The sequence below is a fragment of the Rhagoletis zephyria genome, unplaced genomic scaffold (assembly GCF_001687245.7).
Source record: "Rhagoletis zephyria isolate East Lansing unplaced genomic scaffold, Rhagoletis_zephyria_1.1 Rzeph_scaffold_01776, whole genome shotgun sequence".
Classification (NCBI taxonomy): Eukaryota; Metazoa; Arthropoda; class Insecta; order Diptera; family Tephritidae; genus Rhagoletis; species Rhagoletis zephyria.
Window position 1 is genome coordinate 28,557 of NW_016158860.1, and position 13,593 is coordinate 42,149.

The 13,593-nt window shown below is 34.5% G+C and overlaps 1 protein-coding gene across 2 annotated transcripts; it reads right to left on the bottom strand.

Moving 5' to 3' along the window:
• Nucleotides 1–4,199: 4,199 nt before the first annotated feature.
• On the bottom strand, nt 4,200–6,493 carry LOC108365098 (putative nuclease HARBI1). 2 transcript variants are annotated; one of them, XM_017619058.1, is made up of 7 exons: nt 6,032–6,493; nt 5,838–5,970; nt 5,406–5,476; nt 5,180–5,343; nt 4,825–4,969; nt 4,580–4,745; nt 4,200–4,527 (listed from the first exon to the last, which is right to left on the bottom strand). In XM_017619058.1, exons 4-7 carry the CDS (start codon nt 5,264–5,266, stop codon nt 4,395–4,397), a joined length of 531 nt encoding a protein of 176 aa, XP_017474547.1. In that variant the 5' UTR covers nt 5,267–5,343; nt 5,406–5,476; nt 5,838–5,970; nt 6,032–6,493; the 3' UTR covers nt 4,200–4,394. The 2 variants fall into 2 exon arrangements, with proteins under 2 accessions (XP_017474547.1, XP_017474548.1); XM_017619059.1 differs by lacking the exons at nt 4,200–4,527; nt 4,580–4,745; nt 4,825–4,969; nt 5,180–5,343; nt 5,406–5,476 and adding exons at nt 5,586–5,671; nt 5,742–5,780.
• Between the last annotated feature and the right edge of the window lie 7,100 nt (nt 6,494–13,593).

The window sequence follows — 13,593 nt, forward strand, 5'->3', positions numbered from 1 at the left end:
TGTAGGTCCCTCCGCTTTGTGTGACAACATCAAGGCGCACGCCACAAGTCGGAGGAGAAGCTCGGCCAAACACTAACATATGTGTAAGCGCCAATCTATTATTATTATTATTAACTCTTAAAAAAGTAGCCTATTTTTCAACCCAGCTCATAAGCTATCTGTGTGAAAACTTCCATGCAAATCAGTTCACTCATTTCCGCGTATTAATTAAATTAAACATTTCTAACAATCTTTTATTATTATTATTAACTCTTAAAAAAGTAGCCTATTTTTCAATCTAGCTCATAAGCTATCTGGGTGAAAACTTCCATGCAAATCAGCTCACTCATTTCCGCGTATTAATTAAATTAAACATTTCTAACAGGTGGCAACTCTTAAAAAAGTAGCCTACTTTCTAACCTAGGTCATAAGCTATCTATGTGCAAAATTTCATGCAAATCCGTTTAGTCGTTTCCGCGTATTAATATAATTAAACTTTTTTAACAGGTGGCAACTCTTCCAAAAATTAGCCTATTTTCCACTGTAGATCATAAGCTATCTGCTTGCAAAACTTCACGCAAATCCATTCAGTCGTTTCCGCGTATTAATTTAATGAAACTTTTTATCAGGTGGCAACTCTTAAGAAAGGCAGCCTATTTTCCAATCTAGGTCATAAACTATCTGCGTAAAAAATTTCATCGAAAGCCGTGCAGACGTTTCCGCGTGATGATTTCCCAAACATCCAAACATACAAACTTTCACATTTATAATATTTAATATTATAGATTTTTATCTATTTTACAGATAAAATATATGGAGGAAAAGGAGAACGCAAAAGCTGTCAAAGCATTTATTGTAGCCATTCCATATTGGCAGTAAGCTAACTTCTCAATGTGTAAACATTCCGAAATCAAAGCGAGACAGTCTAGTACCGTTTTTGTCAATGTATTGTGTACTTGAGTGCCGTTTTTGTATATGTGTTGTGTACATGTTTATTTATAAACGTATGTGTTCCTTTTCTTTCGTACGTGTTTATTGATATATCTGCACTGTAGTGTTTTCGGACGGTAATAGCTCTTACTGCCAATATAGGAGTATTACATATATGATTGTAGCATACCTTCTGCGTTTCACGCTTTGTTGTCAAAGTTTGAACTATCAAGCAAAGCGAGGAAAGTTGTATGTGAATGTCCCTTTATTGTCGGAATAACTAACAACACTCGAAAAAAGCACGTCTACTATAGTTAAATTATTTTCTTCTTACTTTTTACAGTTAAAGGGAATTCCAACGTTATATAAAAACCTTAAAATAATCCTAACGTCTTTTGTTTGTGTAAAATAATTACACAAACAAAATACATGGCGAAAAATTACCGAACACAAAATTACCGAGTACCAAATTCAGCGGAACGACCCCTTTTAAATATGTTTACGCTTAGAATTGAAAATTCAGTACAAATCAATACACATTTTGAAAAATCAGGGCATTAGCGTACTGATTAAGGGAATTAATAAAATCAGTACGAGAGTTGAAAAATCAGTACTGGACTGATAAAATCCGTTCCAGAGAGCCACCTGCCGTGCTGCTAGCGCTCTTTTCGCCATCCGCTCCGACCCGACCGCACGACAACAACGAACGTCATCTCTCCCTCGCTCTCTCCCTCTCTTTAGACATAGGGCTGCTGAAACTCTAGTCACAGCGCTGTTTGTGCGTATGCATGTGTATTCGAATTAAATACACGAAAATAATCAGCCCAATTATGAATGAAAACTAAAGGGGAAATTTTTCTCTTTCCCCCTTTCCCGTATTCTGAATAAAAAACCTCGGGGAAATTTTTCTCATCCTCCATTCCTCCTATTCTAAATTGACTTAGAAAGTGGAGAATTTTTTCCCGCTTAAAAAGTAGGTATTATGGATGACAAAAAGAGCGGGGAATGATTGTCAATTTATGAGAGTTTTTCCGCCTAACGCACGGTGGGGTGCAATAAGGCCATACGCAATAAAGCCATATGGCAATAAAGCCATATTTTTAGGCAATAAAGCCATATGGCTTTATTTCCAATCAGAAAGAGAAATAAAGCCATACAAAAAGTTTTGCAAATGAGAAATAAAGCCATATTCTGAAATGACACTCTCAAGGCGGTGTTAACGGCGAATCTGAATTTTATCTGAACATTACGTCCAAATGATGTGTTTGTTGTAATTCATTATTAAATTCGCCTTGGACACACTCTTGAAACTGATACTGAATTATTTAAATTTATACAAATTATTACTAATAAAATGAAATAAATCATTATTTAATATTTCCGGATTTATTGGATATTGAAAAATAAATATATGTACTTAGGTAAGTTTTAATTTTGCGAGTGCATAACCTGGCGGGTGCACATTTGCTGGCTCCCCGCACCGCGCCGCGTGTGAAGGGCGGAGCGCGGCGCGGCTGGACGCGAAGGAGAAGGAGTTGTAGTTCAAGGCGGTTTAGTAGTTTTGTTGCGAACTTTTTCCATTGTTCAAATAAAAGAAACATAAAAATTTGAAAGCGAAATAAAGCCATATGGCTTAATTACCAATTGTAATTGGAAATAAAGCCATATCGAATTTATGGCCTTATTACCAAAAAAATATGGCTTTATTGCACCCCACCCTAACGCGCGCCAGCGAATTTTTGTTTAAAATGTGAGTTTTTATTTATTTTCTATAAAAATTTGCATAAAGCTTAGTAAAAACTTGCAGTTGCTTTTGGACCTGATGCAGTCTCACCCCGATATTGCGCGAGGATTTCATAAAGGCAGCAAAGACGAGCTTGTGAGATTTTGGCGTAAGGCGGAAGAACTAAACTGTGCAGGGTCTCCAAGTAAAAACATATCGGAGTGGAAAAAGGTAGAAGGAAATTAATATACGTTTCAGAGGATATACATATTTAAGTTTAAATACGAAACACATTTCAGGTGTGGGCAGACCAAAAGAAATATGTGCGACAAAAGGCGGCCCAAATTTAAAAGCGAGCAGAGCAACTGGTGGGGGCCCAAATTTTGAGCAGAAGTTTTCGGCCAATGAAGAGGCTATTTACAGCTTAATTGGCATGAAGGTATGAGTGGAAGGCGTGGCGAACAAATTCGGGCTGAGCTCCACAAACGACAATGGTAAATACCGAAATCCATACATCGAAGACCTTACAGACACAGAGGTGGTTGAAGTACCGTTGGTGGAGCGTGAAGTAGAAGTCACCTCAAATGCGTTGATAGAAAACTCCGAAGCAACTGACTATTAAACGCCACCCTCAAAAAAAGCGCAAACAAGTGTTAAAAACAGCAACAGCCAAGTGTCACGCCAAACGCCAACGCAAAAACGTTATTCTTATGATGTCCTCGAGGAAGAGATTGTCATACATAAAGCAATGTNCAAACGCCACCCTCAAAAAAAGCGCAAACAAGTGTTAAAAACAGCAACAGCCAAGTGTCACGCCAAACGCCAACGCAAAAACTTTATTCTTATGATGTCCTCGAGGAAGAGATTGTCATACATAAAGCAATGTGTGGTAGTATTAAAGTTGCTGCTTCAGAAATGAAAGACCAGCAACAGTACACCAAGAAAACTTACATTTCATCGACAGGCTTTATAGCCTGCAGAAAGAACATTTCGAAGACATAACGTCTATAAAAAAGAAAAACTAGAAGAAATAAAGCGGCATAATCTAGTCATGGAAAGATTGAAGCTTAGAGAGGTGGAAGACAAAATTGAGAAAAATTAAAGTCCAACAAATATTGCAATTGAAATGTGATATACATACACTGGCGATCAAAAGTGAGTGCATGGTGTTTTTCGTTGAATATTTGCAATGTTTTTGAAGTAATTTTCTTATAAAAATATCGTTTATTCTTCAATTAAAACCACATAAGTAAAACTTTCAAACTTCGTAAAGAAATTAGAAAAATTAATAAAAAAAAATTAACGCGATTTTTTTGTGGCTTAAAACTTACACTTGATTTACTAGAATTAGACAGCCAATGTACCTGATGATTTTTTCTAAAAATTCAGATTAAGTGGTGCAAAATTTAGATAACAATTTGTAGAATTTTTCGAATTTCTGTATATAGTTTGAAAGTTTGAATTTTGTGGTTTTGATTGAAGTATAAACCATACTTTTATAATAAAATAACAAACAAATTTTAACTTCAAAAACTTTACAAATATTTAACAAAAACACCATACACTCACTTTTGATCGCCAGTGTACATATTTACTTATGAAAATATGTTAATTTTCCTTTATTTTCGTTACTTGTTTTGTTATTGTCAAGAAGACTGAATTTACTTTGTTATACATAAATACAATTATATGTAAACATTATTATATATAGAAACTTTTCTGATGATTTTTGCTGTTGGGTACTCATATTTTGAAACTGTATTTATATATTATTTCCAATGTTATTTCTCATTCTTTGCGCAGTAGACAAATATTGGGCTGAAGCAGGAGATATCACCTCACTTTCTTGGGCAGTTGAATTGTGTGACTCGTCGAAATCCATAACACTATTCACTCTGAAAAAAAGGCATATGTTATGCAATGCACAACACACAATGATTTTCCTGCCTTTTCTGGGGAGTAATGCAACTCTCTTGCTCCAAGAAGGCATCTCCATCGATTTTTAGCACCCCATTGGTACGTTCTATAACATTTCTGCATTTTGAGTGAACTTCGATGAATTTCATTTCAACGGATCCTTCCTGTGGACTTCTATGAGGGTTAAAAGCCACGGCTGTAGAGGATATCCGGCGTCCCCCATTAAAAAAAAAGTTAAATAATTTGTACTATCTAATATCGCCCAAATACTATACCAAGCAGAAAATAATTGCCCAAGTCTCTTAAATATTCTCGTTCAAGGTGAGTTCGTAGCTCGCTGGTATTCCAAACGAAGGAATCGTGACAAGCACCGGGGTGGGATGCATCTACATACTGAATACGTAGATGATGATCACACACCTGAAAAAAAAATTATTAGAGGTAAAAAGTAATAAAACGTATTACTTACCAGCATGACATTTAAGCTGTACTTTCCCTTTCTGTTATAATATAAGTGTTTATTCTGGGAGGCAGCTATAATGCGGACATGTGTCCCATCGATGCATCCCATCACACTTGGAATACCATGCTNATTATTAGAGGTAAAAAGTAATAAAACGTATCACTTACCAGCATGACATTTAAGCTGTACTTTCCCTTTCTGTTATAATATAAGTGTTTATTCTGGGAGGCAGCTATAATGCGGACGTGTCCCATCGATGCATCTCATCACACTTGGAATACCATGCTTACGGTAAAGTGCCAATGAAATTTTGCGTTTTTCTTCCGCTGTTCTGCAAAAACGGATCCATTTTGTGCAAAGATTAGTTTCAAAAATATGTATAACTTCGCTAACCACTTTGCTGAGGCTACATTGAGCAAGAAAAACGTCGTATTCTTTTTCGATTCCCGTCTGATAGCCACCTTCTGCAAAGNACCATGCTTACGGTAAAGTGCCAATGAAATTTTGCGTTTTATCTTCCGCTGTTCTGCAAAAACGGATCCATTTTGTGCAAAGATTAGTTTCAAAAAAATTTATAACTTCGCTAACCACTTTGCTGAGGCTACATTGAGCAAGAGAAACGTCGTATTCTTTTTCGATTCCCGTCTGATAGCCACCTTCTGCAAAGAAGCGTAAAGTTACGTTTAGTTTTATCAGCGGAGAAACAGCGAACGACTTTTTTCTAAGTACCGAAAAGCTGCTTTGTTTACCCTATAATATTTCTCAAATCTTTAAAAACACAAATATTAATGTAAAATAAGTATACTAATTTCTTTGTTTACTCACAAAGCTTGGGACAACTCAAGCGGGTTTGTTGCATCGCGTAACTGCCTCCTTTCCATCCTTTGTGTCCGATTCTGCTCCACATCTTCGTCCATCTCTTCTGCTACCAAATGGAAGGCTATGCTGTACATTTTATCTTTAGATTAAAAAGAAAAATGTAATTTAATAACAGAAATGAACAAATTGGCTTTTATTACAATGTTTACGTGTCAACTGTCAAAAGAGAATTTCTTCAAAGAAACACAGCCAACTTCACATTTTCGAATTTTCGAACTTCTATTCCCATATTTTCATTTTCCCCGATAGTTTAGAATTGGAGGATTTTATTCTCGAGAACAACAGACTCCGGGAGGGATGAACTGGACGGGAATATTTAGAATTGGGCTGAATGTGTTTTATTTGGTGGAAGTTAGTGGGACCTCCACTGGACTCTGGATCGGCTGAGCTCACCTCAGCCTTCGAAAAAACCCACCTCATAATATATCTAAAAAGTACGCAAAACGGAGGGCTACGTTCTTACAAAGTGAATACAGCTCCTAATCGCAACGAAACAACGTGCTCGGAAATTCCACGACCGTCTTATACAGAAATTTGTCTGTATTATTATGGATGACGAAGCGTACGTAAAGGCCGGTTTTAAAAAATCCGAGGCCGCGGATTTTACACTGCAAATAAAAGAGGCAATGTTGCAGAAAAATAGAAAAAAAGCTTGACAACTTTCCCAAAAAGTTTCCCAATGATTTAATGGTANCACATCTTCGTCCATCTCTTCTGCTACCAAATGGAAGGCTATGCTGTACATTTTATCTTTAGATTAAAAAGAAAAATGTAATTTAATAACAGAAATGAACAAATTGGCTTTTATTACAATGTTTACGTGTCAACTGTCAAAAGAGAATTTCTTCAAAGAAACACAGCCAACTTCACATTTTCGAATTTTCGAACTTCTATTCCCATATTTTCATTTTCCCCGATAGTTTAGAATTGGAGGATTTTATTCTCGAGAACAACAGACTCCGGGAGGGATGAACTGGACGGGAATATTTAGAATTGGGCTGAATGTGTTTTATTTGGTGGAAGTTAGTGGGACCTCCACTGGACTCTGGATCGGCTGAGCTCACCTCAGCCTTCGAAAAAACCCACCTCATAATATATCTAAAAAGTACGCAAAACGGAGGGCTACGTTCTTACAAAGTGAATACAGCTCCTAATCGCAACGAAACAACGTGCTCGGAAATTCCACGACCGTCTTATACAGAAATTTGTCTGTATTATTATGGATGACGAAGCGTACGTAAAGGCCGGTTTTAAAAAATCCGAGGCCGCGGATTTTACACTGCAAATAAAAGAGGCAATGTTGCAGAAAAATAGAAAAAAAGCTTGACAACTTTCCCAAAAAGTTTCCCAATGATTTAATGGTATTCATGGGAAAGTTTATGTAGGTACATTTACATATTTTACACTTTTTACCTAAATGTGTATGCACTTATAACATAATATTTCTTTTTTGATGAAGGCGTTGCTAATTTTCTTCATAAAAAAAACGTCGAACATACTTAGGTAATATGGAAGAAAATTACCGACATCGTCAAAAATATGCCATACATCAACTGTAAATCACAGCTACTTTAAATTTGCACTTTATTAGACTAAAAAACTGCAATATATTAAGAGATAAAATTGAAATAGAAAGTTCGAAATTTTTACGAAAGTTTGTCGATTTTTTTAATGTTGTTCAAAGATTAAACTTATTTTCATTTAGTGTTTGTAAAGGAATAAACTGTCACCCCTATTCTGCAACTCTTTCGTATTCGGATTTTGCTACGAATCGTAGAAATAGTATGCTGCAATCCGAATCGTATTTTCGAACTTTCGAAATTCGTAACAATGGCATGCCTAAAAACGAACGAGTAAGCTTTTTTGCGTAATTTTGTACGAAAACAATTCTGTATCGGAGGCGAAATAAAAGATGAAATCGATGTGTGTTTGCAAAAAATATTGGTGGTGTTCATTTTAGCAGATAAATTTGCCTTTCGCACATACGTATATTTTTATCCACTGCTTTATATAAACGAAAAAGAATATTTGTTGCCCCTTATCGAGAAACTTGGGTCCGGTTTAGTTAATGTACAACGATTTTCGGTTGTTGTGTCCAAACGCATAACCCGAATCCAAAAACTTTAACATACACGTGTAATCAAAGGATTCACATTTTATTTAAGATAAATGTTTCAAATTTCCTACCACAAGCTTATTAATAAGCTCGGTTTGCACTATGCACTTTTTCGCAAATTTCGACGTGGGTTCTGCGCGAAAATACTGTAGACGGCGTAGCCGGAGTGATATGCACAAGAAATGTTGTATATCTTTGACATGCGGAAGCCCCTCTTCTCCGGCAACACAGAAAGGAGAATTCTACTTAGTAAGGGTTATAATTCCTCAGCGCGGCCGAAGGCAGAAACAAATTCAACAGGTGGTGGACCTAACAAAGGGCATGTTTTCAATGGTGTGGAAGAAGCTGTTATTGCATTAACTGGATAGAGAATCAGATCTTCAGGCATAGGAGCAGTTCTGGCTTGTGGTTCAACAATTCAACCAGAAGCTGACATAGATGCGCCCATGGTTACCATGCCCGACAAATCCGCATACCTTTGTGAATCCATTGCCATAGCGCCCGCTTACTCTGCTGCTATAATTGCAAATACATCAGAATCCATAATTTTCCTCAAAATGTGTTAAATTTACCAATTTTACAATAAACAAGCACATGATGAGTGTTTTTTTAATTCCTTTCCACTTTGTTTTCCTTCATTCAGCTATCTTCGAAAAACAACTGGTAGCTGTCAATGCTGCACATGTTTTCGCAAGGGTTACAGCATGTGGATTTTTCGTAGCGTAGCTACGAATTTCGAAAATTCGGGTTCTAGAATAAGGGGGTATATTTTTATAATCAAATAATTCAAATTAAAATATAATAAAATAAATAGTTAAATCTAGTCAATATGTGAGTGTCGTAAAGTTATGATATTTAAGAATATCTCTTTCTTAATTAGCGATGACACTTTTTCTGTAAGCTGATTTCGACATTTTGTTTTAATAAAATTTAGTTTCGAAAATATTCTTTCAAACCTTGCCTAGGAATGTGATAAACCCTTTTTTCAAAACTTATAAAGGCAAAAACGAGAAGGCGAACAGGCTAACCTAATATTTGCGGCTTGCGTTTTGGTACGCATGCCGTCGAATTTGTTTTTTTGCGTCACCCGAAGTTGACTTGCATGCGTTTGCATTTGATTTCATTGAGCGAAACGTCAAATCAAAATGTCACCCAGAACAAAAATTGGAAATTGAGTTAGCTTCATACGCACGCCGTTCAATTTCGGTTGATCTCATACAAGTTGCATGTGCATGAGAAATTTTTGACAATAAATTGGCGGCGTGCGTGAATATTAGGTTAGCCTGGGAGACAAAAAGAGAATAAAAAATTTCCCGCAGTAAATTATTATTTTTTTCCTTTTTAACAACATAAATATATAAAACATATACATCAATTTTCTTAATAAATATAGTATTTTGTGCGAGAAGATAGCGAATATATTTTTGGATTTTACTGCAATCAGTTGTGACAAGAGGAATTTTTACTAACTAAAGATGGGTACGTGGGCTGAGTAATAAATTGAGGTACATTCATATGTGAGTAAAATTTGATAAAAGTAGGTTTATTACATTTCTTTTAAATAGTAGGATATTGCTTATACTTCTTATTTCTACAGGTAATTTATTGAATAATCATATTCCGTAGCTTCTAAGAGATCTTGCGCATCTTTCTGTTCGGAAAAAGTGTCTTATGATATTTTGGGAATTTCTTAGATTATATTCAGTGCTTTCGGTCTCAACGAAATTTAAATTATGTTTTATCAAATTATTTTTTAACTTATATGTGGCCAGTAGAGTTTGAAGGATTTAGTACTTTCGTATATCAAGCCTATTTACATATAGATTGTGTGTGTTGGTTCTGCGTGGCAGTTAGAGGATGTTTTTTTATTACTTTGCTTTGAAGCCTTTTCAATTCACTTAATTTTTGATGTGAGAACCTGTCCAAATAGGATTTAAATAATTGATTTGAGATAAAAAGAAAGAGTTGTATAGAAGCCACAATTGCTTTTTTGGAATGTTATTTCGGTTTCGATAGATGAAAAAGTTAAATGGTAGTACTTTCATTTTTGTTTTCTGGATCTGTTCGTTCCAATTCAAATTCTCTTCGAACCATATACCGAGATATTTTAATTTCTCTACTCTGGAAATGTAAGTGCCATTGAATAGTATTCCGGGATATTCACTTCTATCAGGAATCTTTCTAAAATTATTGAAAATGATAAAATAGGTTTTTGATAAATTAATTTGCAGAAGATTTTTAGTTGGGAATTTCTTGCAAATCTGTTTTTATGTTACTAATCAATTCTTCTAGTGTATCAGTTGCATATAAGAACGTGCCATCGTCTGCATAGAACTGGGGAACTCCGTGCACTCTAAGTTTCAAAACGTTATTATGTAAATTACAAATAACGTCGCAGGTAGTTTGAAACCTTGTGGCAACCCTACTTTAAGTGTTTTCACTGAACTCTTGATGTCTCCTATTTGTACAATTCGGAAAAAATTATGGCAATTTTATCAAATCTCAGTTCATGAAGCTTCGGTAACATTATATCCAATTTAACGGAGTCAAAAGCCTTACTCAGGTCAATCGCCAGCATGGCAACATATTTCTTTTTAGCCAGATTTTCGTATATAAATTCTGTACAGTTAATACATGCTGATAAAGTATTTGATTTTTCCGTGAATCCGAATTGATTTTTATCAATTACGCTGTTGTCTCTCAGAAAATTTTTTAGCCATGTTAGAACAATGCTTTCAAAAATCTTGTCAATAGTGCTGAGTTTTGTTATTGGCCTACAATTTGAGCAGAGTTCTTTGCTTCCATTTTTATGTATGGGAACCACTAGACCTACTTTAAGCTCTTCAGGATAGTTCCCAGAACGGAACAGTAATTCACGAGTTCAGTTAATGGTGCAGATAGTCTTTCTTTGTATGTTTTGACAAAGCGAACAGATATTCCGTCTAATCCGTTTGCTGATTTAGATTTTAAACTTTTTATGGCATTTATAATTTCCAAGGGATCACTATAACTGAGATTAAATGGAATGCGGATTTCAGTACTTTGCTCGTCAATGTACTGAGTATTCTGAGGTATTGCTACTACGGTGGTAAAATAGTCGTTAAATGACGATTTCCTTTAAATCAATTACACTCTTCTCTTTATATTTTATTTGTACTATTTCAGTATTTTTTTCTTGTGGCTTTACTTATATTATTTCTTTTAAAATTTTCAACGTTTTATTACTTGAGTCAATATTATTTTCTGTCTGCTCACCATAATACTTTTTACGTGAATTACTTATTTTATTTCTTACATAAGTTTTGTATTTTCGGAATTCGTTTTCGAAAAACAGGTTGTTAATATATTTTTTCTTTAATTTTTAGAATTTATTTCTAGTTCTAATTAGTGAAAGTAGCTCATTATTCATCCAAGATTTTTTTAAGTTATTCCATTTTTTATGGTTCTTTTGCAGCTTTTAATATTTTGACAGAGATAGGTATAGAAATTCGAGAAATTTGTATTGTTTATAGAAGAGTTTATCAAATTAGTTTCTTCAAATTTAGTGTAATCAAAGATTTCGATCTAGTTAAATTGTCTTCTCTTTTCTACCTTGCTATTACATATAATTAGGGAAATTAGTCTGTGATCTGAAATAGGGTTGTCATCTAATGAGATTGTATAATTGAAATCAGTCTTATCTGAAAGAATATGATCAATAATTGTGTAACATGAGATGCTCTTTCTAGTATATCACTATTTATATTATTCAAACAGATAAAACCGTTACTATACACAGAATGAAGGTAGTTCACTGCTTCATTGTTCATGTTTATAATAGGCATGTTTTATTTAACCATCACAAGCAAATAGCTAAATCTTGGTCAAATACTCTTTCTGATTGGCTGAAGGAGAAAATTTCTGATGCTGAATGGCAAGGCCCTTGTTCAATATACAAGCCAAGATAGCTTTTCATAAGCCAATATAATTATGTTGGGTAAGTCCTCCATACAAAATAAGCTAGTAGCTTAAATTTCTGGACAAATAAAACACGGCTAATATTAATATTGGAGTCCCCTAGTATGATTGAGTTTTTTATGTTTAGAATTTCTTTTTCCAAATAATTTACGAAATTTCCCACATCAGAAGCGCAAAATCTATAGATACATGCAAATTGATATCTATTTTTATTAGATTAACTACTAAAAAGTTGCTTGCTTCAAACTCGGTTGATGATACCAATGTTGAAGGAATACGTTTATGGACATAGATTAGGCAGCCGTCAGCTCTATTTACACTGCGATTGGAAAAATAGGCATTGTATTCTTTTAAATTAAAATAAGGATTTTCATTCGCGTGCATCCATATTTCACTTACTGCTATTACATGAATTATCTTGTTTTTACTGTATTCTTTAATTAGGATTTCCAGGTTATTTAATTTATTTCTGATACTTTGGATCTACATTTCATCGGCATTTATATACCTTATATACTAGTAATAGAAATTTTCTTAATTTTTTTTTTAATCTTACATTTCATCGACTAGTATGGTAGCGCTGTTATTATCCTTTCGCGCCAGCACCTTGGCATCTTTTATCCAAACATACTTATAGCCTTTTGCTTTTGCNCTACATTTCATCGGCATTTATATACCTTATATACTAGTAATAGAAATTTTCTTAATTTTTTTTTTAATCTTACATTTCATCGACTAGTATGGTAGCGCTGTTATTATCCTTTCGCGCCAGCACCTTGGCATCTTTTATCCAAACATACTTATAGCCTTTTGCTTTTGCTTCTTGTTTGACCTTCTTAAAAAGGCTGCTAAACTCTTTTTTCATGAGCTGGTAAACATTGCTGTTTTTTCCACGCATGTTGATATTCAGGTTTAGAACTATTTTATTAGTAGCAATAGTTTCGTTTCTTTTTCGAAAATCGATGCATTTGGTTATTAATTCTTGGTTATTAATTTTTACAATAATTGGATACGTTTTGAATTTCTTGTTCTCGTCNTATCTTACATTTCATCGACTAGTATGGTAGCGCTGTTATTATCCTTTCGCGCCAGCACCTAGCCTTTTGCTTTTGCTTCTTGTTTGAACTTCTTAAAAAGGCTGCTAAACTCTTTTTTCATGAGCTGATAAACATTGCTGTTTTTTCCACGCATGTTGATATTCAGGTTTAGAGCTATTTTATTAGTAGCAATAGTTTCGTTTCTTTTTCGAAAATCGATGCATTTGGTTATTAGTTCTTGATTATTAATTTTTACAATAATTGGATACGTTTTGAATTTCTTGTTCTCGTTTTGATACACATCTATTATGTTGTCTTTTGTTATGTTTGCCTTCACTTGCGCAGCTATTTTGATTACTACTTCTTTTAAGTCAGTGTTTGGTATTTTTGGCATGTTTGTTATTATAATGTTACTAGCAGACCCGGCGAACTTCGTCCCGCCCAAAATTTGTATATATTTTACTGAAACTTTTTGGTCCAACATTTTCACCAACAATTCACGTTTACGATTTTCATTGGCACATTTGTCTGCTAAGATTAAGGTTTGGTGGTCATTTGCCGCTTTAAATAACCTAAGGAAAGTGTTATATCC